This window comes from Triturus cristatus, chromosome 1_2, assembly GCF_964204655.1.
Source record: "Triturus cristatus chromosome 1_2, aTriCri1.1, whole genome shotgun sequence".
Taxonomy (NCBI): domain Eukaryota; kingdom Metazoa; phylum Chordata; class Amphibia; order Caudata; family Salamandridae; genus Triturus; species Triturus cristatus.
The window spans coordinates 558,220,024-558,245,645 of NC_140580.1; the positions used below are offsets into that span (position 1 = coordinate 558,220,024).

The window sequence follows — 25,622 nt, forward strand, 5'->3', positions numbered from 1 at the left end:
AGTGAATGATAAAAAAAAGCAAGAAAGAGCAGGAAGGTAGAAGTGATGAGAAAACTGTCACAGTAAAAGCAAAACACAAAGTAAATGATAGCCCTGTACGAGTGAATAACTAATGCTGCTATTTTGAAGCACACACGTGCTTGTCACAGTAAAAGCAAAACACAGAGTAAATGATAGTTGTGCACGAGTGAATAACTAATGCTGCTATTTTAACCATACGTGTGCTTGTCACAGTAAAAGCAAAACACACTGCTGGCACTGCAATCGTGTGTTTGCTGGCCTGGGAGTGGTGCGTGCGTGTACGCGCGCGCAGTCGGCTCTTTTTGGAAGCACATACTTATGCTTGTGGGCACGCCCCTGCTCGCTCCCGCAAGGTGGATGCCGCCACAAGCACAAGTATGTGCTTCCAAAAAGAGCAGAGCGACGGCTAAAGGTCCTCCTATGCAGCGCATGTGCGCTGCGTAAACAAGACCTAAAAACTACAGTGCTCACAAACAATAGTGTGTGAAATCTAGTTTAAGCTAATATTGATCAATGTATGCATCCCCAAGTGTCTTGATCAGTTTTGATCCTATTACAAACTTTGTTTCCATCACACTTCAGAATTGCAACAAAGTGCTTTCGTTGTGCTTTTCTAATTGCGGATATTCTTTAAAATATGTGTATAGTTCATTTCAATGTATTTACATTTTGCTGTGTGTTGGAAAAAAAAGACATCTGCACTCCCCAGGCTCTCCTTCACACTCCCTGTACCGCAGCACGATTGTCACCTAGGTCACTTCTACAACATCCTCTCGCTTTGCAGTCACGGAAAGAAATGTAAACCCCGTTTCCTTGTTAAAAGAATAAGCAGCAATTTATTTGACGATAAACCCTGACATTTGACCTTTATTATTGCCAAATGTGACAAGATAAATCACAAAAAAATGAAATGTCATTTCTCGCTCACTTTCTGAACTCCATCGTTATTAACTTGGGTACTGCAGCACACCCCTTTTCCAACACCTGACCCCTGGCTCGGCTCTCCCTGTTCATTTGCTGACTCGCGCGCCTCTACCTCTTATGGTTGCAATTAAGCACCCGACAGGTGAGTCGGGAGTCGCGGATCCGCCCCTGACTGGTGAGGGGAAGTGGGCGGGGCCGTTGAAGCTACTGCCTGGTGACGCCGACCGCAGTGTTAAAGCGTGAACGGAGGCACAGGTGTGGCTTACATCTACTTCGGTAGCTCGAGGCGGCTGCTGCAGGGACGACTTGCAGAGAAGATGGGGGGAGAACGAGAGTCCACGCGGCACTCCTGTGCATGTTGTATGGGAATTCTCATGTCCATGATCAGGTGAGGCTTGAAACGTACCATAAAAGCGTTCCTATGCTCCAACGAAGAGGACACATTGGTAGCTTTACGGGCATTAGAGGTGAAACGGCGTGATTTTTCTAGTCCCTGCTTCCCCACATCTAATTATTTCTTCTGGTGTTATTCCTGTTGGTTGCAGGACCATACATAGTAAGTGGTAAGGGGCGTTTCTTACTGATGTTTAGGGTCCCTAAAATTACGTTGGCAGGTGAGGTGTCGGGTCTTTTTTTTTTTTTTTTTTAAACGCCGGTTTTCTTTAACCTGCATTTAGGTTGAAATAAATAAAATGGTTATTGAGCAGTCTTCTCTCTACTCTGGGTGTATGGGGTGCGTGAGCGTGTTAGGGCATGACACCCCTTCATTTATTAGGGGAGAGTTGGTTGATTAAGCACGAGAGTAGAAGGCTGTAGGTTTTCCCCTATAGTCACTGCTTTAAATGGGCTGGCTCTGTCCGGCACGGAGTACCGGCACTTTTATTTATTTTGAGAGGCAGATTACCTGCATGTCTCGAAGGAGAGACGTAATACTTTTAATTGGAGAGTACCGACACTTCTCACATAAGGCCGGTACTCTGGTACAGGGTACTTGCATTTCTATTTTGCCATTTCCAGCACTGCCAATGGTCTAGCTAAAGGCGCTGCATTTTGAGCGCTTGAAAGCGCTAGTTCACGTTTCACTTGTGATTAGTGAAAGCAAAGGGGGCGATAACAGCCGAGTGTAACGATAACATAAGTGCAAAGTAACTTTTATAGTGGGGGGGGGGGTAAAGTTATATTCACGTGCCTAGGGGGCATATCAGCAACAACCGGCGATAATTATCTCTAAGCGCACTTAGCGCTAGGATAATTATCGCCGGCTAGCGTGAATTTTTATCGCTGAGATAGCGTGCTATTAGCAACGCTTATCTCAATAGCGATAAAAATCCTCACGCTAACAGGCTAACGTGAGATTATCGCTGGAAACCCAGCGATAATCTCACGTTACCTTGTTGATAGGGACAGGCAAATTTAGCCATGATATCCTCCCTCCATAGGATATCATGGCTAAGTCTGAAAAATACCAGACGTAAAAAAGCAGTGTTAACCGCGGTTAGCGCTGCTTTTTTTGTCTCTAACAGGGTTAGCGACATTCTTGATAATAGGAGAAATGTTGCTTAGCGACATTTCTCCTATTATTTTACTCTGGAACGCCCCCTTTGCATCTCATTAGAGATTCAAGGGGAAGCGTAGAGTAAAAGGGTGCTAACATGCAAATTTGCGTGTTAGCACCCTGTTGCTGATAGGGCGCTAGTTTTATCTCTCCTTATTTGGCTTTTAAAGCCAAAAAAGCAGAGATAAAGCCCTTGTTGATATGCCCCTTGGTTCGTGCCACAGGAAACGCCTCCAGTACTTACAAAAAGGCTGACACGAGGCACCTCACTGCGGTAGCAAGGGTGTCGGAGGGTTAAATTAAACGCCAGTAAAATGGTCCTACCTCACGCAATCACTGAGGTAAGGGGGCCTGTTACATAACTCGACCTGTATAGTTATATTCATTTTTGGCACTTGGCATCCTTAGAGTTAAAATATTTAATTGTGTTGAGGCCTGCTGGAGTGGTTGCTTTTAGGCCCGGTGTTTTGCTGCTTTGTTGAGGTTTTGAACCGCATTGTCACGATAATAGCGGCCAGTGACAGTCCTATACAGCATTCCTAAATTTGACATTCACCTGTCTGTAGCGTCAAGGAGCTGTCACTCTGGCATTTCCCCGGTGGACTGCTGTTTCGTGGGGTGCTGCTCTCAGCTGGGGATGGGCTGCCGTGAACTTGCCCTTGTCTCATTCTGTTCGCAGCCTCCTTCAAGGCCTGGTTTGCCAATTTTTGTCAGGGCTGATTCCCCCTTCCCTATTTCTATGAGGGGAAAATTGTATGCAAGCTGAAACTGTACAAGTTTCCTGTATTCTTCTGCTCCTCAGTTTCTCTTCTAAGAACACATTTGAAACCATACATTTTACACAGTGCTTACTCCCACTTCTATAGATTCACAGTTCTGTAAACAGTGGGTGTTATACCCCATTGCTCTGTTAAGAGATTGGTCCGAAATAGCTGAATCAAGAGGTTGCCACAGCTCAAGCAACTGCTCACAGCATGCCTTGTATATATAGTTTTCTCTTTTTTTATGAAGCTTTTATAAACTGAAAAGTAATTTAAATTACGTTTAACTACCTTTCTTACTTTTTTCACTTTTTGTTCCTCTAGGGTTTTTCTTGCTGGCTGTTTTATGTTTGGGATCTCGAATGCGGACGTTCTCTTGGATTTTCCAGGTAATTCGCCTGTTAGCACATCTCCCAGAACACCCTGTCCCATCTGACGGGAGAAAGTTGAACAGGAAGCTACCTTGAAGGACAGTAGCCTCAACTTCTGTTTGCACAGGCTGATCGACTCAGGAGGGAACTGAAGTTAGATATGCATTACTTTTGTTCAATAACCTTCAACAGTCCAGTTCCAAACTAATGTCGATCTACAAATGACAACATCGATTTACTCCACTGTACTGGAAGCAGGAGGGCATAAATGAACCATTATTGCACCAATCAAGCCCGGCTACCCCCCCCCCCCCCCCCCCCAAGATCAGGGGTTGCATTCTGAGAATGTGAAAAATGGGGACATGTTTTACCTTTCCGTTTTATATAGAGGCCCCCAAAAGCATTGGGTTCTGCAAGTGGCACTTATATAATGTGAAATATTCCAATACTTTTGTGGTGTGTGAATCATAAGTAGCTACACAACATTTGTTGTGCAGGCTTTCAAATTTACACCAAGGAAAGAGGAAAAGGAGGTGAAACTGTGCTTTTTTCAGCCTAATTTTCCTAAAACAAATTCTAAAAAGCCTGATGTAAAGAATAGGTAATACAGAAAATCTAATTGTACACATCATATCATTTTCTATAGTTTCACTTTTCCAAACTCCTCTTCCAAACATATTCAGTCATTTTATGACTTGGAAGCATCTCAGAAGGTTGTTGGTAAAATAAAAAACACATACCCATCTCACAATCTCGGGGTGTAAATACCTGCAACACATCTTTTAGAGGCTCTTGCCACAGTGCCATCACTGTGGTGCTGGTAGTCAACATCTACTTAAAGTCACACATGATTCTACATTCACATTTGTGCTTTTTATTGCACACAGTTCAGTGTTATAAATTTTTTTTTTCGCAGTTACCCTTGAAGTGTGGAAAATGTTTTACTGTCCATATGACACATGGGTTTTATCATTGACAGACCCCAAAACCACACTGCAGAGCTTTGACATTGCTACTAGGATTATGCAGTAATGGAGGACTGAGTGCAGCAGAGTTCAGTTCCATAAATTATGGAGCTCGCTAGCAGTATTATTTGGGACTATTTGTCCTAGAAATACACATTTGCTGCAGTCTGGCAATTGTGGAAAGTGCAGAAAGTCAATAATTGTGCTGTAAATGCGGCAGCAACAGAATTGTTCAATGCGACCGGTCCTGTGATTGTTGTATCAGCAAACCATTCATGAACTGCAAACAAACACATTATTCCAATCAATGCCCTTTGTTAGCCGCACAATGAAAAAAACTGCTTCAGCTATCTCTTCCGTCTAAACACTGAACGTGTTTAACACATTTTTTCTAAAATTTAAGTGTTTTAATCACTTGATTTAAGGTTCTCTTCTCTTTACGGCCGACAAACTGTATACTCCACTACTTGGCATACTATTTTCGATAAACATATCCATAACTACCCCAAAACAAACATGCAATATAAAAACAAATACATAACTGGTAATACGGGTAAGAATTGCCATCTCGGGGTTCTGGTTACGTTGATTGACTACTCGGTCATCGGACCCATGATTCTCAATGGCAATTCGTATTTACATTTTATGGTTACACTATACATATCCTGTCTGTATTGTATGTAATATAAACTTTTCTGTGTCACCTACTTTTCAATGCTGTAGCACTTGTCAAAGAAGTGCTACTTTCCACTCTGGTAGTTAAAAGAAAAGGAGTCAATTATATCACCTACTCCTTTACTTGTTCTTTGATGTATTGTTTCAATCTATACAAGTGGCCTGCAGTTTAAGGACTCCTCGGATGTACATTCCATTGAATTGTCTGCTCTTCTAATTCTATAACCCGTCTGCAAATACGGCTCCAAACATGGTCTTATAGCTTCTTAGTCAACATTCAGTTTAAGGGTAAGTGGGCTGTCTCAATGGTAAACTGTGCCTCAAAACAATTGCACTTTTTTTGGCCAAAGGCTTTCTCAGTGACTGCATAGTCTATTTATGCATTGCGTAAACCTCAAGAAGTGAAGTCCATAGTGTATTCAGTGTTGCCTAAACAGTGTTAAAACAAGCTTCCTTCTATTGTGACTTATGTTATGTTAGGTGATTTGTAGAGCGCATGGCTGTCCTGGTGAAGGGACGTCTCAGCGCTGAATACCGGGGGGAAAGGTGCATATGATAAAACTGAAACAGCCAGGTCTTAACTGCCTTTCTAAAGGTCAAGAGATTGGAGATATTCCTAATGGAGAGAGGCACCGAGTTCCACATAGTCGGTGCTAGTGCCTATAAAAGAACGACCTCCAGCTCTACGGAAATGGGGCACCCGCATCAGATCAGCCGAGCACAGAGCACGGGTAGGAATGTAGTGATGGCAGAGGTCGCTGAGAATCGTCTGACCAGAGCCCTCCAGTATTTTGTGTGTAAAACAGAGTACTGTGAACCGGATTCTTTGCTCAATAGGCAACCAATAGAGTTGGCGCAGCACACCTGAAATAGAGCTGTGTTTTGGTAAGACGAGTAGAGTGCGTGCTGCAGCATTCATAGTGCGGTTGAGCGTATTCGTCACTGGTTTATTAGCGCCAAGCAGAAGACTATTGCAGTAATCCAGCCTGGTCAAAATCGTGGCTTGAACTACCGGGTAGGGGGGTCAAACATGGTTTCTCCATTTAAAAATAAATACTGAAATGTGCATGTTATATTTTTGTTTATCAAACTGATTTGTCAAACCCTTTACTCCAAGAAAACAAACTTTTAATCTGTTTTAACAGATTTACTTAACAAAGTTTCGATTTGCTGCATACTGTTGTCATCCCCATTAAAACACCCAAAAATATTTTTGTTTTTTCGTTGGAGCATGAGTACTTCCAATGATCTGAGCTAAAGGGTTGTTTGGTTCTGCCCCCTCTCTAGTCACCTCATGGTAAACTGTTTCTCCTGAATTTTATATTTTTCTTTCCATCATCGTATTCAACTACAAAATCAACAAAACAATCACCCATTCTTATCGTAGTCTTTCATATAGTTTCCAAAAAGCAGTTTTACTTTGCAGTGCAGATACTAAATTAAGAGGCGTACCTGGAGATCGAAAGCTGTCAAATGCCCTTGTATAAGAATCCGGGGTGTAATCTCCCTTAATATGCAGAGAGCATGTCTGAAGTGTAACACACTTTAGCTCATCAGAGTAGTGTCATCAGTTCTTCAATGATGGTTCGATGTTAGGTAGCTGAAGGCAATCTGGCACTCATTCTTTTAAACACTACACAATAAAGTGTTGGTTCCATAATCTAGCAAATCTTTGACTTTACCTGCATCTGCATGGGCGTAACATTGTGCAGGAAATCTATTGCCTCAATATATTCGAGCTAATGCATCCTAATTGTTCAACCAAACACTTGCCTTTGATATCTAATTTATTATTAGATTCTTTGGCAACTGCTCCAAAGACTTTTTTTTTTTTTGTTCTCTGAAAAATACTGTGCCCACAATCTTAAACTCTCGTTGGTGAAATAACGCGAGTTTCTTTTTAATGGCCCTTCTCAAGCTTTGAAAGATTTAGTGAAAACCACTTTCATCCACATGATCTTTGAACTTCTTCTTGGGAAACTGACACTTTTGTCCCAGAATCCAATTACACCTTTGTGTTGTATTGTTAAATATCCTCTTGGGTGATAGTGCACCCTACAAATACACCTAACATATTAAAAACCTCAATTTCTCTGTCCTCAATAGGCACTTGCATGTTGCAAAAGTGCTAACACTGGCATATTTTTCCATACAAATCATGGGAATGGGTAGAGTGTCCTGGGAACATAGGTTAGCCTACAAAGTCATTCCTCAGTCAAAGCTTTGTGTGCTAGGGCAAGAGTTCTAATCACACGGTAGTAACCGTTTTGGAATTGTAAATTGTATCCACTCCATAGTAGGAATCTATGGGAAATTACTAGAAAGTTACATGGAGAGAGGAGCTAGAACATTATGCATTTACCATGTAGAAGAAAAGGCTTATGGAATAAAGTCAGGTTAAGCATTGTAGTCGAAAATTCAAAGTGCACATACATACTTTATATCAGTTTTCAGCTTTAAGTAAATCATTCAGTTAATGAGTCAAGCAGTTAGCGGTCATAAGTGCAAGAAATAGTTAAATAAGATATATCAGATTGCTGTATTCTGCCGGTACATACCTGTAAAGTGTTCATATACATCTTCATAAAAATCATTTTAGGAAATAGGATATTATTCTAATGAGCTCGGTAAAACATTTTTTACCTTCTAGGATATTATTCTAATAAGCTCGGTAAAACATTTTTTACCTTCTATCTTGAAGAACATAAGAGTAGCACCAACATTTCAGAATTAATGGTGCATTGCAATGAGTAAAGGGAGCTTTCTTAGGCCATTAGACAGTTGAATTATCATGAAAGTTCCCACGATTAAAACTAAAGCGTATTGAAATATCAATGTTTTGTCACGTTTATTTCTCATTAATTGAATAATTGCAGAAAGTACATTGAGTGTCATTTATGTTGACATGTTTAAACTTATTCGAACTTTAGTCTGTTAAGCATGTTAAACACATCTATGCATGCTTTTACAGTGGTTGTACCACACTTGCCTTATTAGTGTTTCTTTAATGCGTTCAAGGTGCACATGTATTTTATGTATGAAACTTCATTCTCATGTTTAGTTTGTTGTGCAAAGAATGATCCTGCTTTCAAGCTGGATCCCTGGTTCCCAGAGAGGCAGCGGGGTGCTCGCATATACTGGAACAATGAGTGTTTACTGACTGCAAGGCTTTCTAAAGAGTATTAATGCTTGTTTCCCTCGTATACACATTCATTGGAATTTTACTCCTCCTTGCATATGTTGTAACGAGGGTGAATACAGGCTTGAAAATGCCACTTCTAGAAAGTGTGAAGCTAAGAAAGGGGGTTACGTCCTATATTGGTGGCCAGGTGGGGCGTGAATAAAGCTTTACAAAAAATAGAACCCGGCGACCATTTTTCTTTTGCTGCTATTTATTTCAGCAGAATAGGGGCCATATTTTGACTATTTGAAAATCAGCGCAGAGCAATATGGATTTGAAAGTGTATCACCACATGTTTTCAGACTTGTAGAAATGGCTTCCTTAAATATATAAACCATGGCGAAATAATGTAGCCAGGACAAGGATGATGAATATTGCCCCTAGTCTGCTGAAATAAATAGCAGCAAAAGAAAAATGGTTGCCAGGTTCTATTTTTTGTAAAACTTCTAGAAAGTGGGCATTTTCTTGATTAACCTTTCTGTGCCTCTGCTTATCTGTAGAATCCAGTCTCTAGGTTAGGATGACAGTCGGGCTCATGCGCATTCACTCTAGACAGTCACACAAAGGAAGCTGAGGTGTGCTTTGCATATCGAGATTGGGCCATCGTCAGGCTGAAGGGCCTTCCTGAGTTAGAGTGGTGGGATGAGTTGTCACTGACATGTGAAAAGGGCTGTGAGTGCCCTCAAACAAGGCTGTCGACACCCCCTGTAGGGTTTCTGGAGCCAGGTCCGGGAAAGGCAGGGTCTTGTGCATCTTTCTATGAAATCTTCCCACTTCAAAGGCCAAAATGGGTACAAGTACCTGACCTCTGACACTAACAGTAGAAACACTTCTGGACTTGAGGACATTCTGCCAGGGAGAGCTGTTGGACTGTCAGGAAGGACAGCCTTTTTGCTTTGCTGGATTCGCCTGCTGTTTCTTGCCTGGGAGTAAGAGGACTAGACTTTGCTCCCTGCATCCTGCTTTCTAAAGTTTCTCCAAGGGCTTGAGTTGAGCTTGCCTCCTGTTGGAAGTCTTGGAGCCATCAAAGACCTCACCTGCTTCTTGCAACCAGCACCTGCGCTCCTCTGCTGTGAGCCCTGACCTGCCAAATGGTGCCTAACCCAGTCCCGGAGCCATGGCGGTGATTATGGTGCTGCAACCAAGAAATTGGTGCATGAACTCAAAGTTTCACTTCGGAAGTGGTGCATCCCTGCAACATTGCCACTGCCTGCACTGAAACCTTGGTCACCGCTTGGTGAGTGCGCAACGCAATGACCACTAGTTAGAATGCAAGCTCTGATGGTGCCGCAGCACCTCTGGGGTACCACCGTTGCATGAGCCTTGAGCACCGCTTCACCAAAGTCTGTGACACACCACTCTGATTCTGACAGTGCATGCGGCCTGGTGGTAGACGCTGTCTATTCGATGCACGGTGCTGTGTAACATTGACGCATCATCAACACCGCATTGCCTTGCACCTGCATCTGACCGATCACCTACCCTGTGCCAGCCATCATCCCAGGGCGTTGGAGGCTCAACAACCCTGCACCGCCTCCAGGAACTGACAAGTCACTTTGCTACAGTGACTCCTCGCCTCCTTTGCGCAATGCGCCATCCTAAAGTACAAAAGTGCCTATGACCTGGATAGCAGTAACAAACCCACTTATCTGCATTCGACACCTCACCTCCTTTACGCACCGCACTGTCTTTGATTGTGTGACACATCCAAGGTACTGTACTGGGGTTCGTGTGACACCTGTAGTCGGCCCGTGCTCACCACTGAACTTGTGGACTGTCAAGCGCTACCAAATCACCCCAGTTGCCAGTTCAAACCATTATTTTTCTAAACGCTGTAACTGCATTTAATATTACATTCATATGCCATCTGTGCCAGTTTGTGCCCGGACAGCGCCCAGCAGCATGGACCCTGGTTCTTGGACCTATACGACGCCAGCGCCCTCCATGCCGGACGGCATTCCGCCTGCCACCTCACATTTCCAAGGGACACCCTGGGAACCTTTCCTTGTCACAACTGCAGCTACACACTGACCCACCTCCACACTCCGCCCCCAGCTGCCCAATCGACCAACAGCAGACCCAACCGGCTCAGCTGTATCCTCTTCAACTTGCACTCCCTGCATAAACACGCCACCTAACTCTGGGACCTCCTAGGTTCAATCTCTCGTGACATCGCCTTCGTAGTAAAAATTTGTAAACCGGTTATAAAAATTGCTAATAAAAAAACCTCAAGTCCTTTATATATGCAAAAAATGTTAAGTCCTTTAAAATATGTTCGTATATACAGCTTGAGTAAATAAGAGCCTTTTGAATCCATGGTGCCTCAGTAACATTAAAGAGAAGAAAAAAATCTTTTTGTTTAAAATTCCAACTTTGGTTGTTTGGAAAAAAAGACAAATTCTTCCCAGCACACGGAGAGCCAAATGTTTCCGTGTCCTGTGCTGGAGACGCAACATCACTGCTGTTTGCTTTCACAGATGATGGTCCCTGTAACGCCTCACAGATCAGGTCAATCGAGCAAAGGTGATATTCACTTCCCACAGCCGATGCTGAGGAAGCAGTTGAAATATCCATACCCTGTGTGTCTGTAGTGGAGCCGGTATCTGATCAAACGGAAGCTGAAACATCCCATGGTGGCTCTAAGAATGCCAGCATCAACATGGCTGAGGACACTGTAGTACATGGGCCTTTATCGGGTCCAGTAATGCATCCAAATCTGATGGCGCAACCGATGGAAGTGTTAGGCGGAGATCCAACATGCATTCTTGTCTGCAGAATAAGTAGCGGAGGACAGGCAAAACAGTCAATCCAGATAGGTCAGAATGATGGGGAAAAAAGACTCTCTTAGCTCCCAAAGTCGAGGTGTGCCCAGGTGGAGTACCATGCGATCATGGTAACGTCGCTCCAAAAGTGCTTTTTTCCATCTCCTTGGTGACGGAGACGTCCATTGCGTAGCAGAAACATTTAAATCGGGATCCCCACTTCCAGTAGCAGGATTCACTGAAATGTGTATAAAGCTGGAATCACTCAGACTGTAGGTACGATGCTTAACAGTCCAGAACCTATGGTCTGAAATAGGTGTACTATACCCTTCGTATCAGACATGTTAAAGATGCGCTGTACCATTTCGTAGAAATGGAAAGGGAAATTTGTTTTTCCCAGTTCCTGTATCTCAGCCTATGACCTTGCAACCTGATAATCAAGTCTCTCTGGCTGAGGTTAAGGGCACAACTTTCTGTAAAAGCATGGCTTTCATTCGGTTCAGAGTATCAAACCCGTATAAAGGAAACCTTCAACGAGGCCATAACGGCGCCTCCCTGACTGTGTGGGTTGCTGGAAACAATACTTGCATACAAGTAACCCTGGAACTTACACTGACTAGATATGCGATGCCTGGAAGCATCCCACAACAACCTTGATCATTCAGCATTAAGTAACTCCCATTTGAGAGCAGCCTGAACACTGGATTAATCACGGCAGTTGGGGACCCTTTCAAATGACAGAACCAGTTTGCAGCTGAACCACGGTGAAAGGTAATCGGTTTAATTTTTCAATGTGCAGCATTGTATATTTTGCTTCCCTTTGTGCCATTGTCTGTTTCTCAGTTAAATTATATGCAGAGAACAGATGTACTGTTGATATATCACCAGGGCATATAACCAGAGCGCAAGGATTGTATCGTCCAGCTTAATGACATAATAGAACGTAACTGTGATTGCCCATGTTGTAAAATGGACAGATCTTGTTCCAGTATATCAATAGAGAGAGAAAAGACTCAATCTTGGCCCAGTGAATAAATTCTGGATGTCAGTGCGGTCAAGCCATTGTCAACCGCAGTCAGTTAATTCTGTCAATTTCATGAAGTCTCTCTGCAGCTTCCGGTTGTGAGATTTTTCAAATTTCATAATAGACAGCGTATAAGAAGCGTTTACCACGTGGTTTCCGGGTACCTAGCAAAAAATCCCTAAAATCCATGTCTTCTGAGAGTAAGGAAAGGTTTCACCTGGGACAGTGTCGAGGTTCTTAGCCAATCGAGGTATAATTTCCCAACAATGTATAATGTCACCACCCCTGGATGTTCTCGGTGTACATAGCGTAAGTCAGGCCTATGAGTATTAATCCCTTCGGTAGTACCCTTGAATATTGAGTGACACCAATTTTTCGATAGGCCAAACCCTTCCAATTGGGGTCAGTCTAATTGTATGAAGTGCCCTTCATGATGTTGTCTAGTGTACCTACATCATTCTCTGTATAGTTTTGCCAACCCTCAATGTGAAAACTAGGGAATATGGGGTGTTCAAGTCCTTAATCTTGGCTAACCCAAGACAGGAAGTCTGTTGCACAGTGTCGTTCATGAAATTTAATTGTTGTGATGAAGCATGCTCTAGATCAGTGATATTCAAAGTACGGCTCAGGGGCCCCATGTGGCCCTCCTGACCTTTACATGCGGCCCCCTGAGAAGCAGCCGCACTGGGATGCTGTTTACTCGCCTTAGCACCAGCATTAAAAAAAGTTAAATATACACCAAATACTTATTTAAAGGTTAATTGCAGTTAAACAAAAGGAAGTAACTAGGCCCTTAACTTTAGGGACACCTTCATTTTTAAAGACCGCAAACATGTAAAAATACGATAGTCTGTCCAAAATCCTGATAGTATTTTTCATTGATCTGTAGAACCATATCACCTTCTTAAATCAAATTATAGCAGTGCATTCAGAAGTATTTTTTAAAGTTTTTTTTGAAACATGAATTTAGAAACCTTCTTCCTTCCCCCATTCGCCCCCCCCCCCGACAACAATGCCATTTGTCATTACATCAAAGCACAGGAGATGGTTTTGTACAACATGCATCCTAAAGTCTTGTATTTTGAGGTCCTGTTATATGTAATAATGACGAAAAAGGGTGGAAATTGAAATAAAACAATTGCCCAGGGTCACACAAGTTGGTCATGTGAAGAAGCTGAGATTCATCCCGGGTTTTCTGGTTTCACATTGCGCAATTCTTCGCTTCTCCTACGCCCACTTTTCACCCTCCCTTCCCCTGCTGGCACCAGTGCGTCCCACTGTCACACCAAAGACCAAACTTTGCGCCCCCCGGGAAAATGTTTGAGTACCCATACTCTAAATAGTGCTTCAGTTCCCTGAACCTGCCATTGCTTATTACCCCAGACTGATTTTATGTCTATAGTGTCTTTCCATAAGTCGAAACCCTGTTCAGTCAGTTGGGCAATAAAGGACGCAGAGTATATCTGTTTTGTGTTAGTGAGCATACTTTTCTTTACAGATGTGGGTGCAAGCTTATAATGTGTGGATAAGATGTATTAAACCCAGAAAAATAAGCATACTTCTGTGCAAACGTGTTTGAGCTACATTTTGGCGGTGTTGGGCAATGTTCCCGTTGGTGATATGTAAAAACATTACATGGTGGCTGGTTTTATGCAGAAAATGATGACCATAGTGTTGATAAAAATACATGGTGTCAAAATCAGATAAGTCATCAAAGATTTCCTTTTTTTCAAATGGTGCGACGGTTTTAAATCAGACGGCATATTATTGACAGTCTCAAAATTCCAATTGTCAGAGTATGTACTGGAGGTGATATAATTCAAAGAAATTTTAAATGCATGTGGTATTTTCAAAGCTCAACGGGACCAAATACATCATATGAAACACTGTCCCAAACTATTGTCAGGAACTGGAACTGCTGTATTGTTCACATAGGACGGGTCTCTCTGTTCACGATGAGATGACATGAGGTTTCAGTACCAAGTTCCCATGTGATACTGCAGAGCGTTCTAGGGAGATGTTCATTCATGAGTAAGAAAGATAGTCCCTAAACCTATCCAGAAGAGAAGGAACAGTATGCCAGTTGCTATCCAGAGCTGTAGCCATGCTGACACTAGTTATGTCTTTTTCAGCCAAAGGTAGAAATCATGAAGTTGTGTTTTTTAGGAACCTGGAGCTGGTAGTGACTCGGGTTCACTTGGGTTTGATCCGATCAATGGAGACTAACCTCTTTTCTTTCTTGCCTTCAAGAGGTGGAAGAAGTACTGTTCTTGTCCCTTCGACAGCCAAGACAGGACAGGATGGCCCAAATTCTTTCTTGACCACAATCTTTTCTCTGACAAGATCCCCCAACTTTTGGGATCCAGGCAGGTCTTGCCATTACTGATTTGACTTATTCAGTGGCGGTGCATTTTACTTGGATGTTGCTTTGCGGTGCCCAGAATTTTTTGAGTTCCTGTAAAAACTGCCAAACGATTATCAATGTCAAATGGTTTTTCCTCCGCCACTGTACTGCCACAATCGAGATCAGGTAATCACATTCTCATCCCAAATAGGACCTCGTAAGGAGTATGTACTCCTAGGGAACTTTTTGGCATGTTAAGTGTCCTCTGGACCCCATTTAAGTAATTGACCCAACTACCACACCAGCCTAATGCCCTTGCTGTTAAAGATTGCTTTAAGACCCGGTTTTTCCTTTCCACTACCGAATTTCCCTCTGGATGGTACGGAGAGGAGTACCGCAATGCAACATCAAAACTTCCCATGGCTTCCTTGTAAGCCCGAGAGCTAAACGTGTGGCCACTGTCTGAATGTAATTTGCAAACTACGTATGTCCCAATGAAGACTCACAAATCTTTCATAACCGTTCGGGTGTCAGCTGAGTGCTGAGGCCAAACCCACAGGAATCTAGAGCATGAATTCACTGCCACCAAGATTTACTTGTAAGCCCCATCTGATTGTAGGGGACCACAGTGGTCCAAATAGACACACGAGTGGTTTGTCTGATATGGGCAGTGGTGCTTGTGGTAGACGTGATGCGGTCGAACCCTTCATCTGTTGACATTTTGCACTTAAGGACAAATGCTTTTGTCTGTTTTGTTAAACCTGGCCACCAATAGCGTTGTTTCAGTAGTGAGACAGTCGCAGTAATACCTGTGTGTGCTGAACCAAGACATTTATGTGCAGCTAGAATTAAACCTAATCTGGGACTCCTGTTTGGCATTACTCTATCCTACTCCTGCAATTTGAGCATACGGAATAGCACATCTAACTTGTAGGAGTACTTGAGTGGAAAATGTTGTGGAATGGCTGAGCTGTTTTGTGTGACGCAATGACAGCTACCATTATCTCTCCTTTTTGAATGAGTGATTGCAGCTACGTCAGCAGTACACACTGTTGCCTTGGTGGCTTCATCAGCCAATGAATTCCCTTCAACGTGAACGTCATCACGTTGATGACTCAGGGTGTCTATCACGTGAACTCTCTGCAAGTCTTTTATTCAGCTCTGCAACTTCTTCCCGAAACAATTTGTGCTTTATTGTGCAACCTTTTGAGTCCTTAAACCCATTGTGACCTCAGTAGTGAAGATATTCGTTGTAAGACTGGACACAGTAAAATGAATCTCAAACTAGAAGTGTGGGGAATTCCCGATCCATATTTATTCTTGCCAGTAATAGGGCTTTTAATTCTGACAGCTGTGTTGTGCAGTCTCCTAGAGACTGTATATTCGTACTGCTAGGATGGGACTTGCCTTCCTGCATACGTCCTTTTACAATTGCCCACGCTGCGCTGTATTGCTGTTTACTCCCTATGGCAGGCTGAGCATAAGTCAGTGTAAATAATATATCCACACTGATCTAAAGGCATTACTACGTTTGGGAGAGGATATTCTTATTCGTATTGCAGGAATGCTTGCGTTTTTAATGTAGAATAAAATTTGTAGTCTACATATGCTGCAGTGAGAGAATTAGCCCATTGTATCCATTGTGGATGTAAAGCTTTAGCATTTGGAACACTTGCCTTTGTAACAGCCTCTATTGCCGGTACTGGAGTTACGACAATTATTAGTTTTCCCTGAGCCAGTGCTCTTTCTCACTACAGCAGTCTGTACTGCTTCCAGAATTTTTCTGTAGAAGCAAAACTTATTTCAGCATTTGTGTACAAGTAATTTGTATGCTATGGGTACTGTTTCGCCTTCATTGAAGGTTAGGTAAGTTTACCCTAATTGACCCGCAATTACACGGATCACCAAACTTGTGATCTTTACACGTGTAAGTGTTTGGAAGCTATCATGTCAGCTTATAATGAACAAAGGATATCTGTGTTCCTCTGTCCAATGTCGAACTGAAAAATCAGGTCTGATTAAGTCGTAGAAAGGTGTTACATTTTGGATTACACAAAAAAAGTATGTTTGTCCAAAATTTAGGAATCCTAAAATGGATTGTAAGCCTTTCAGTCTTTGGAGGTTGGAGCAGTCCTCACCTTTCTAAAAAGTTAGCTGCTGGGCTTTTTCCTTCACTTGATAACTCGTATCCCAAAAGTAGGACATTGAGGTGGGCTTATTTTGATTTTATTTTAAAGTTGAATTTGTAGCCTTCAGAGGCGAATCCCAAAATTATTACTCACCCTAGTCAAATGATCCAATAAATCATCCATCAGATAAATATCATCTACATAGGACAATGCCTCCTCATCAAAATTTTGAAGTAACTGTTACCCTTGCTGAGAACAACCCGGGGGTATTCTTATACACTTGGGGCAGTAGACAGAATTGACGCTGGGAGCCTAAGGCTGAGAATGCTGACAAATATCTGTCAGGCGCTATATTTTGGCAGAAAAATCCATTTGAGATCTAGTGTGTTGTATTTTTTCCGCACGATGTAATTCATTAATGAGGCACAGTGTGCATTCTGTACTGAAAATGTCTTTGTGCATGTGTTCAAATGTCTGTAGTCTAAAACTAGACGGTATGAATTGTCAGCCTTCATTACAGGTTACAAAGGATTTATTGAAGAGGTGCAATTTTGTATTACACTTTGGCTTTCAAGCTGATCTAAGATCTCCCTGACTTGTTTCTTCACTTCTTGTTTAACAGGGTAGTTTCTGTGGAGCTGGAGTATTTTTTTTTACTGGGATTACATGGGATGGTGACTCAACATCCCATCCTAAATGATTGCGATATAATGCTGGAGCAAATGCTACCGCACACTCCTGTGCATGAGAGCGATACTGGAAAGAGGTCGGAAAAAGACGGTAAAATTAGTTGCTCCCTTTGGGCACTCCATAACGATCTTAGGTACCTAATCTTTTTCAGCCAAAAGAATGTCATAACCATTAGTCAGGTTCTTGCAAACGAGACCTTTAATTTTTCTGGGTTTGTCCCACTCCATTTGGAGTGTTATCTCATGTAACGGATGTGGGAACTTACCCTTGTGTCAGGTGTTTCCACCGTGATGTGTTCATTCAATGCCACTGCCACCAGAAATTCAATTGGGTTCTGGTGAGCTATGGTTACTTCTGCTGCTCTCTCTAGCATTTTCAGAGCCCATTCCCCGTTCAGAAGTGAGTCCTGTGTCCTGGGCATTTCTTACTTTAAGGCCCGCTACTTTCTTCTTTTTAAATTGAAGTTTTGATTTAGGTTTCTTTTTTGATAGTATAGTCTGAAGTATGATGTGTATCTCTAGACTTTGTTCTTTCTTCTGATCTGTGTTCTGCCCATCCTTCCCTCTTGGAGTTTTTTGATGAACCCTGAAAAGAACGAGAGGAACGCGTATCAGTATCCTGATACCCGTCAGGTTTTTTCATGTTATCACGATTCCTAAGTTGTATCTCCTTTCAAAGGGCTCTTGTTGAGGAGACCCACCCCTTGATTACAATCTATTCTCTCTATTCCTTTGTTTGTTCCATTTCTTTTTGGAAGAATCTGGTGCTTGCTTGATGTTATCCTTTTCAAGACCACCCATGAGTTGAGGTTTTGTTGCTCTAGCTCCCAAATTATAGCTACCTAATTCGACATACGTGTCTTCGATAATTTTAGGTAATTCACGGTCTTGTTATATAGGAGTAAAATCCTTCAGGCGTCGGCGTATGGCCACCGCCGCTGCCTCCCCTTTTATGTTTGCCAACATAATCGTTACAACCTGGGCAAAATTTCCTAACCATTTCATCCTTAAGGTAAGAGTAGAATCTACTCCATACTCAGTCTGTATTTGTCTCACTACATCTGGTATCACTGCTATAGAAGGGATACCATGAGTTCTGGTATAGATGGTAGCGAACACTGTACCCTAAGAGGTACAATCCTCTAACAGAGGAGCTATCTGCATTGGCAAGCAGATTGTTAGCATTGTGTTTTTCTTGAGGGCCTGTGTGTGGGAACATTGCCTGTAACTGTGTGATTTTCTGAGCTGTCCAGAAGGGCATTTGCTCACGTTTAGTAGGCATTTTTCCCATAACTGTGTTCAGCATTTGTGAGGTAATTTTAGTTGCAGTCCCTCGAAGTTGACCTGCTGGTGTAACCCTTGTTGGTTTAAGTGTGAGTGTTTTCATAACGAACTGTTAAATTTCTGTAAAGTTTTATTACTACTTTATATAGCGGACGTAAGTCTGCTATTGACATTGTATCAATGTCTGGGTGCAGTGTGTAAGCCGCTAGGACCGGCTAAGTCGCTCCAACTCTGCTGAGAGTGCAGAGTCTTTATCTGTTGTGTGGGAGGGGGCCTTTAAACCAGTTTGTGCGCTCCTGGTAGGTGAGCGGAACTTCAATGTCCTCGTATGCACAATATTCTTCTGGTGTTTCATACGGAGTGTAAGTATGAAATGTATTTGTGTGTGCATCTGCTGGTGGAAATTTGAGCCACGAAGAGAATATCCTGTATGACTCGTATGACTCTCATGCCTCAATCACAAAGATAACTGTCCCACCTAATGCTGTGACTCCAAATTCTGCTAGTTTTAAAGTAAGTACGTTCCTGACATTTTCTGCAATGTTTATAGCGCCGCCTTGCTCTCCAACCTCCACTGCATTCGCACAGAGTGCTGGGCCAACATTGTCCTCATCAGTCATTGTTGAGTTTCAAGTAAACTGATATGGTTTTATGCACAGTAGAGTATTATTTATCCTTCAAGCTTGAATAAACCTACAGCCAATACATAGGATATGCCTACTCGGCTGCAGCGGATTTTATTGCATCCCACCCCAGAGATATCTGGGTGTATGCGACTAGGGGTCTCTGAGAAAGCACGACTGAACTACTCATATTTGACTGTTAAATAGGAACCAAACCAATGTTGGCTGCGCCATGTCATGTAGTTCCTATAAATCTATATAGGATCTGCACGTTTAGACTACATAAACTGTGGGACTGGTGTCCAGACTGATTCTAAACACCCCCACTGAATGTTTGCTTCTATACCAGCTAGCTCACAGTGCCACTATGAACTCCTTTTACTTGGAGACTAGTTTCTGGCAAATATCTAACATGACAACCCTGACCCCTCCGGGATCGTGGAAACAGTACAGTACTTTTCGCTCAGTCACGCATGCTCACTTTATTCTGTGTATCCCACTGAGACAAACTATGGACGTTTTCAATATGCATTTATTGAGCCAGCGTCATTCTTGTGTAAAATGTGTGCTGCAACAACCATAAGACAGAAACCGATATAAACGATTAAAAACACCAAGAGAGCAAGTTGATGGTAGATTTCTACCATAATGCTAAAACAATAGATATTTACAGGTATATAGATGCATGACAATTAAAATATGTACTCCTATGATGCAACCCTAACTAGATGTACCTAAGTGTTACCTAGCATGTATGTAGGTATAGAGCCAAGAATCCCCTAGGATGAAGCCAACCCCATAACCTGAAGTGAGAAACTGTAGGACCCAGTCTTGGCCTCGAGATGGACACCCCGCGAAGGATGTCGAACCACTGCATGCTGGAGTGTCTGCGTACAGGAACCTCAGCGTCTCACATCAGTGTGTTCGCATGGAAGTCTTTTCTCCTCTGCCTGCCTCGGCAAAGATATGGTGTTTATATACCCCAAAAAGGTGTTGTCGGCCGAGGATGACGAAAGGGATGACCCTTATACATAGTTTTTATGCAGAAGATGGTAATCCTGCTGTGATTCTGAGAATCCTCATGCATAATAAATGAGGCGAGTTTTCTGGGAAAACCATGCAACATTTATGCAGCACCTAACTAGGTAGAAGTTCAATACTAAAAACCGTTGGGTAGTACAATGGCAGGGAAAATGTAGGTTAAAGGTTAGGTGACTACCCAGCCCTATATTGGGGTATATTACACATCATAACAATAGGGTTGCCTGCTGTGATAGCATGGCACCTTTAAAGTGAACTTGGGGCACATTCCAGCTTTATCAGTTTCTGCCTTCTGCCAATGCAGTTGTAAATTCCTTTTGGGGTGGCTTTTGTTTACCTGACTAAAGCTGTTTCACAACATACCATATTGTGATACTGGACTCATTGCACCAATCCTTCGCTAATGAACTTTGTCCACTAAGAAAACCATACTTTTTTTGTCTTCAATTTGCAGCACACTTGTAACACTTCTATTTAAACATAGATGGGGTGTAATTTGGGTTTTAGTGCCAAATATTTTATACTTTGAATACTTTTTCCTTCCTCATTCCTTCGTTCTTTCCTTTTTGCCTTTTTTCTCTATTGTCTTTCCTACTTTTTCTTGCCTTTTTTTGCAACTTCTTTATTTTTCTCTCTTCTTTCTTTTTTGCCTGGCTTCATACTTTCCTTTTTTTCGCCCGCCTTCCTTCCTTTTTTTTTTTGACCTACACATCTAAACGCATAGTTCCTTCAGTGCCATGGAGTACTATGGTTATACGTACATTTTGGGCCCAAAAAACATTTTACCTATAGCCAATGGTTTTTTTAAACAAAATTTACATTTAGATTTCCAAACAGTTGTGCCAAAACCATAACAAAACGAGAATTGTCAAAAGGCTGGTGGGCAACACCAGACCTATTGGCTTTGCAAATGCTTCTTTAGATGTGGTAAAGGTGCTATGCAGCAGCACTGCTAAGGGTAAAAAGGTTATTGATTTTCCAGAAAAGTACTAGGGGTATGCATCTGGGAAAATAAGGTCTTGCCATTACAGAGGGGGAAGGATGGGGAAATACCCTACCACCAGGGTATGCTGCCAGACACCAGACACTTCAGGACAGGTGAGCCCGGAACTCTCCTTGTGGGCTATCATTATTACTGGAAAATTTGGAGGGTGGCCTATGCGGCAAGGAGGCCGGGGTTCTGCAGTATGTGCCCTAGGGAATCCCAGAGAATAACAAATTAACTTGTTTTGATGTTTGGATTTAAATGGAGCCCTAGTTTGTTTTGCAAACCCAGTGCTTTTTTTCTCTTTTAATTTGCCTCTTCTATGAGTGTTTTAGCGTTCTAAAACTATATTCAAAGCCACCTTATTTTTAGCCTTCACGCTAGAACCATCTAAAGAAATCACCCCAGATGTAAAAAACATGCATTGCGCCATGTCATGGGTTGTTTGGTCCACTGGTGGCTGTTTCAGGATGGAGTACTTGTGGTCTCCAGTTGGCTAATGCTGTGTCTTTTTTTTAATAGCTTTTTAAAAAGACGCAGGATTTTTTAATCTCCCATGTTGCAATTTTTTCGAAAAACTTATGATCTGGCAGGGCTTGGTTTTCAAATGTTTTCAAACTTTGGCTTTGCAAATGGCACAAGCTTTGACTCTAGAATTTGTGAGCAAAATGCACATACTTTTCTGCATCGTCCTCTATATGTGCAATATTGCACTTGGATTGCAAGTGATGAGCTTAATATGAATATGAGCAATTACTTCGAACCTTTATTTACCCTCCCTAGAGACTGCCCAGAGGTAGTTTCCTCCAATATGCATGTTGTCTTGGCTAACATCTGGGGAGAGGCTGTAGCCTGACTGCCAGGGCAGTCGACTTCAAATCTGGGGAACCAGGTTCGAGTCTCTGACGTGCAACATCCTGCGATTCTTGGCAAATCAAGTAATCTCTCTGCCCAATAAAAATAAATGAATGTGTCCTCATGTAACGCAACTGGTGCTCTTGTAAAAAGCTCTGATGCCGGATAACTTTGGGTCAAGTTTGCGCTATATAAAACGCCGTTAAATAAATAAATGAAAGGGAAAAAAAACCAATGCTTTCAATTATGAAACTTTGGTGCATAATTATCAGCTGAGCCAAACCAAAACCTTACCAAGACCAAGTATGGTCCTTACCAAAACCAAGTATGGTGGAATTTGGTAATAATTATAATAATTGAATAGCCCTCTCTGAAACCGAGGGTAGGCTAGCCTTTGTCAGTCCATAGTTTGAAGAATGGGTTGGATAAGTTCAAGTCTGTTGCATTTATACATGCCTGTTCTGCAAGCCAGCCAGTAGATTCGCTAAATCAATGGTGGTGTGATTCCCTGGTTTTATTTTAAATACATTTGGACTCTTTCTTGTTAAAACACAAACGTTGTAGCCTCCACTTCTAACCCCACTCTCCACCACCTCCAGTGGTGGCTTACAACTACAGCAGATGGAGTGGTGGGCAAATGGGTGGTGAGTGGGGGTGTATAAAATAAAGACATGAAAAAAGTTACTTATGCTTGTTGCATGACCATTTCCTCCTCGCTCTGGTCCTCTTCTCTCATGATGTCACATCCAGGGTGCCAGCCAACTCACTTAACCAATCCTGGCACTGCTCTCATGCTATTAACCAGTATAAGAGCAGCACCAAGATAAGGAGCGGCCCCTCCATGATCTCGAGCACTGGAGGACTGTGCTTTCTCCAACAGAGCTGTCTAAGACAGCTGGGTTAGAAATGTTTATAGTGCACGTCTGGTTGGCCGTCATAAGACAGGTGGCCAAAGAGACATGCACACTTTAAACTAGTGCATATTCAGCCTACCACTCCTCCATGCTGCTGCCACTCAGCACATCCCACCCTGACAGTTTGGGACGGGTTGATGAAAATTAAAATAGTAATTAATGAATTTCATTATCCATTTATTTTTTGCCTTTGGGGCTTTTCTGGGGGCATTTTAGCAGGGCAATGCTCCTCTGCTCTAATAGAGGAGCTGCCCATGCCCACCCCCTGCCACAAGATCAACAGGCAAGACTGACTTCACAAGCCCGGAGGTGGAATCAGTCCTCCACAAGAATACCATCAACTGCATCACCTCTATGGATACATTATCCGCCAACATACGCCTGTTCTTTAAACTTCAAGCCACTGCCATTTCACCCTAAGTGCAACTCTACAAACAATCCGGGTTGTGCACCAACATCAGACGCCATAATGGACTTTGTTGCACCACTCGCCCTCGACACTAGCAATTACGTTCTACTCGGGGAACTGAACTTTCACCTGCTGACCCAAAAGCACTCCTCAAAGGCCATGGTAGCATGCCACTCACCCAATGAGTAAAGGGACCTACCATGTCGCCGGACACCAACTGAACCCTATTTTCACTTTCTTCAACATTTGAGTTGATGAACGGACAGTCTCCTGGACAGACCGCATCCTTGTGTGGTTCAGCAGCCCCTTCCCAGTCAAATGCACATGCACTGCTGCTAGAACAGCCCACCAAAACTGGAACAGCATAACGGACTAGGACTGGAACGCTGCTCTCAAACCAACAAACTGAACACAGCAACAGCCTCCTCAAAGCCGTTAAGAATTGAATTTCACCAAGTGAATATTTCAGCAACAAAATTGCCACAATTTACAGCAAGTTCAGTCCAACTGGACCTGAAGCATCTTGCCAAGCACCTCACAATCTAATCCAATGAACCAAAGTTAACTACATGGCCCATCATCCCAGAAGTAACTGCCGCTGTCCATCCACTCAGGGTCCCAATCGGATGCCTGCCCCCACCATGCCTACTCCACAGGACTGCAATCCATCAGCACTAAGCTGAGACCCATTCTGAACATGCACATTTCCTTTATGACCTTCCAGATGCTTGGAATCCTGAAACTGTCCTCCCATTGATGAAAGACCCCCCCGCAGACCCTCCAACACTTAGCAACTACAGAATGACCCCCCTGCTACTATTCCCAGCTAAGGTCTTGGAGAAAATCAACAGATGCCTCCACAAATATCTCAACTACCACAATTCCTCAACATCACTCGGTCTGGTTTCAGACCACAGCACGGAAGCTGCCCTCATTGCAGCCACAAATTACAACCATATGACTCAACAGAGTAGACACAATACATTGGAATCCAAGGACACTGACTCCAATGGATCTGCTCCTCTGCACTTTAAGGGCCCATTCAGTCGGCCTGGAACAATACACCTCGAATGCCCGTGACCTAATCTGTGAAGTTCCACAAGGATCCTCCCCGAGCCTCACCCTCTTCAGCGCATACATGATCTTCCTATCCAGCATCATCCACTCTCACATCACCTACCTCCCCCAGCCCCCATGCTGACAACGTGCAACTGATTCTCTCCCTCACAGGCAAGACGAGTATCCAGCTCAAGTTCAATGCCTGCATGACTGATATCATTCTGAATGAAGATCAGCTGTCGAAAGCTGAACAGCACCAAGACCAAAGTGGGGGTCTTTGGGAAGAGCACCTCACCATGGGATTCTACTCGATGGCCAATAGAGCTGGGACTGACACCCCCTCCCCCCCCCCCCCCCCCCCCCATGGCAAGATTCTCAGAATAGTCTTGAACTGCAAACTTGACATAACGCCTATGTCAACAATTACTGCCTCCTGCTATCATACCCTGAAGATGTTGAAGATTTTAAAATTGCTCCCAATTGGCACCCAGAAAACTGTCCCACACATACCCTCATAACTTGCAAGTTGAACTATGGTAACGCCCTCTGCTGGGATCAACAAACTCACCAGAAGGCTGCAGACCATTCAGAACTGGTATCCAAAATCACTCAAACTTCCATGCTGCACTCATCACATTGCACCACACCTGAAAGACCTTCACTGGCTCCCCATACACAAGCAAGCACAATTCAAACTACTCGCACACACTTTCACGGCACGACATAACATTGTCCCAGTATACCTCAACAATCTGCTTTCAGAAATGTTGAACACCTCCACTCGCCCAAACTCCTGCTTGCACACATCCCGCGCACTTGAAAAATTTGATCTGTAAGTTGAGCCTTCTCATACATAGTATCCAAAGCGGTGATACTCAAAGTACGGCCGGGGGCTCCATGCAGCCCTCCTGACCTTAACGTTCGGCACCCTGCAGAACGACTGCACTGGGCTGCTGTTTATTTGATCAAGCAGTAACATTCAGAAAGATGTGAAACGGGCATATGTTTATTTACACTCGCTGAAGTAAGAGAAGAAGCAAATAAGGTGTCC

General features: G+C 43.0%; 1 protein-coding gene across 2 annotated transcripts in view; it reads left to right on the forward strand.

Moving 5' to 3' along the window:
• The first annotated feature begins 1,165 nt into the window (after positions 1 to 1,165).
• The window catches only part of LOC146867623 (zona pellucida sperm-binding protein 2-like), a 234,594-nt gene continuing 210,137 nt past the window's right edge, over positions 1,166 to 25,622 (forward strand). Inside the window, exons 1-2 of one of the 2 annotated variants that reach the window (XM_085615017.1) lie at positions 1,166 to 1,333; positions 3,586 to 3,650. In XM_085615017.1, the coding sequence (XP_085471143.1) occupies positions 1,263 to 1,333; positions 3,586 to 3,650 (136 nt within the window). In that variant the 5' untranslated portion in view covers positions 1,166 to 1,262. The remainder of the gene's footprint in view (positions 1,334 to 3,585; positions 3,651 to 25,622) is intronic. The other variant, XM_085615016.1, reaches the window with a different exon arrangement.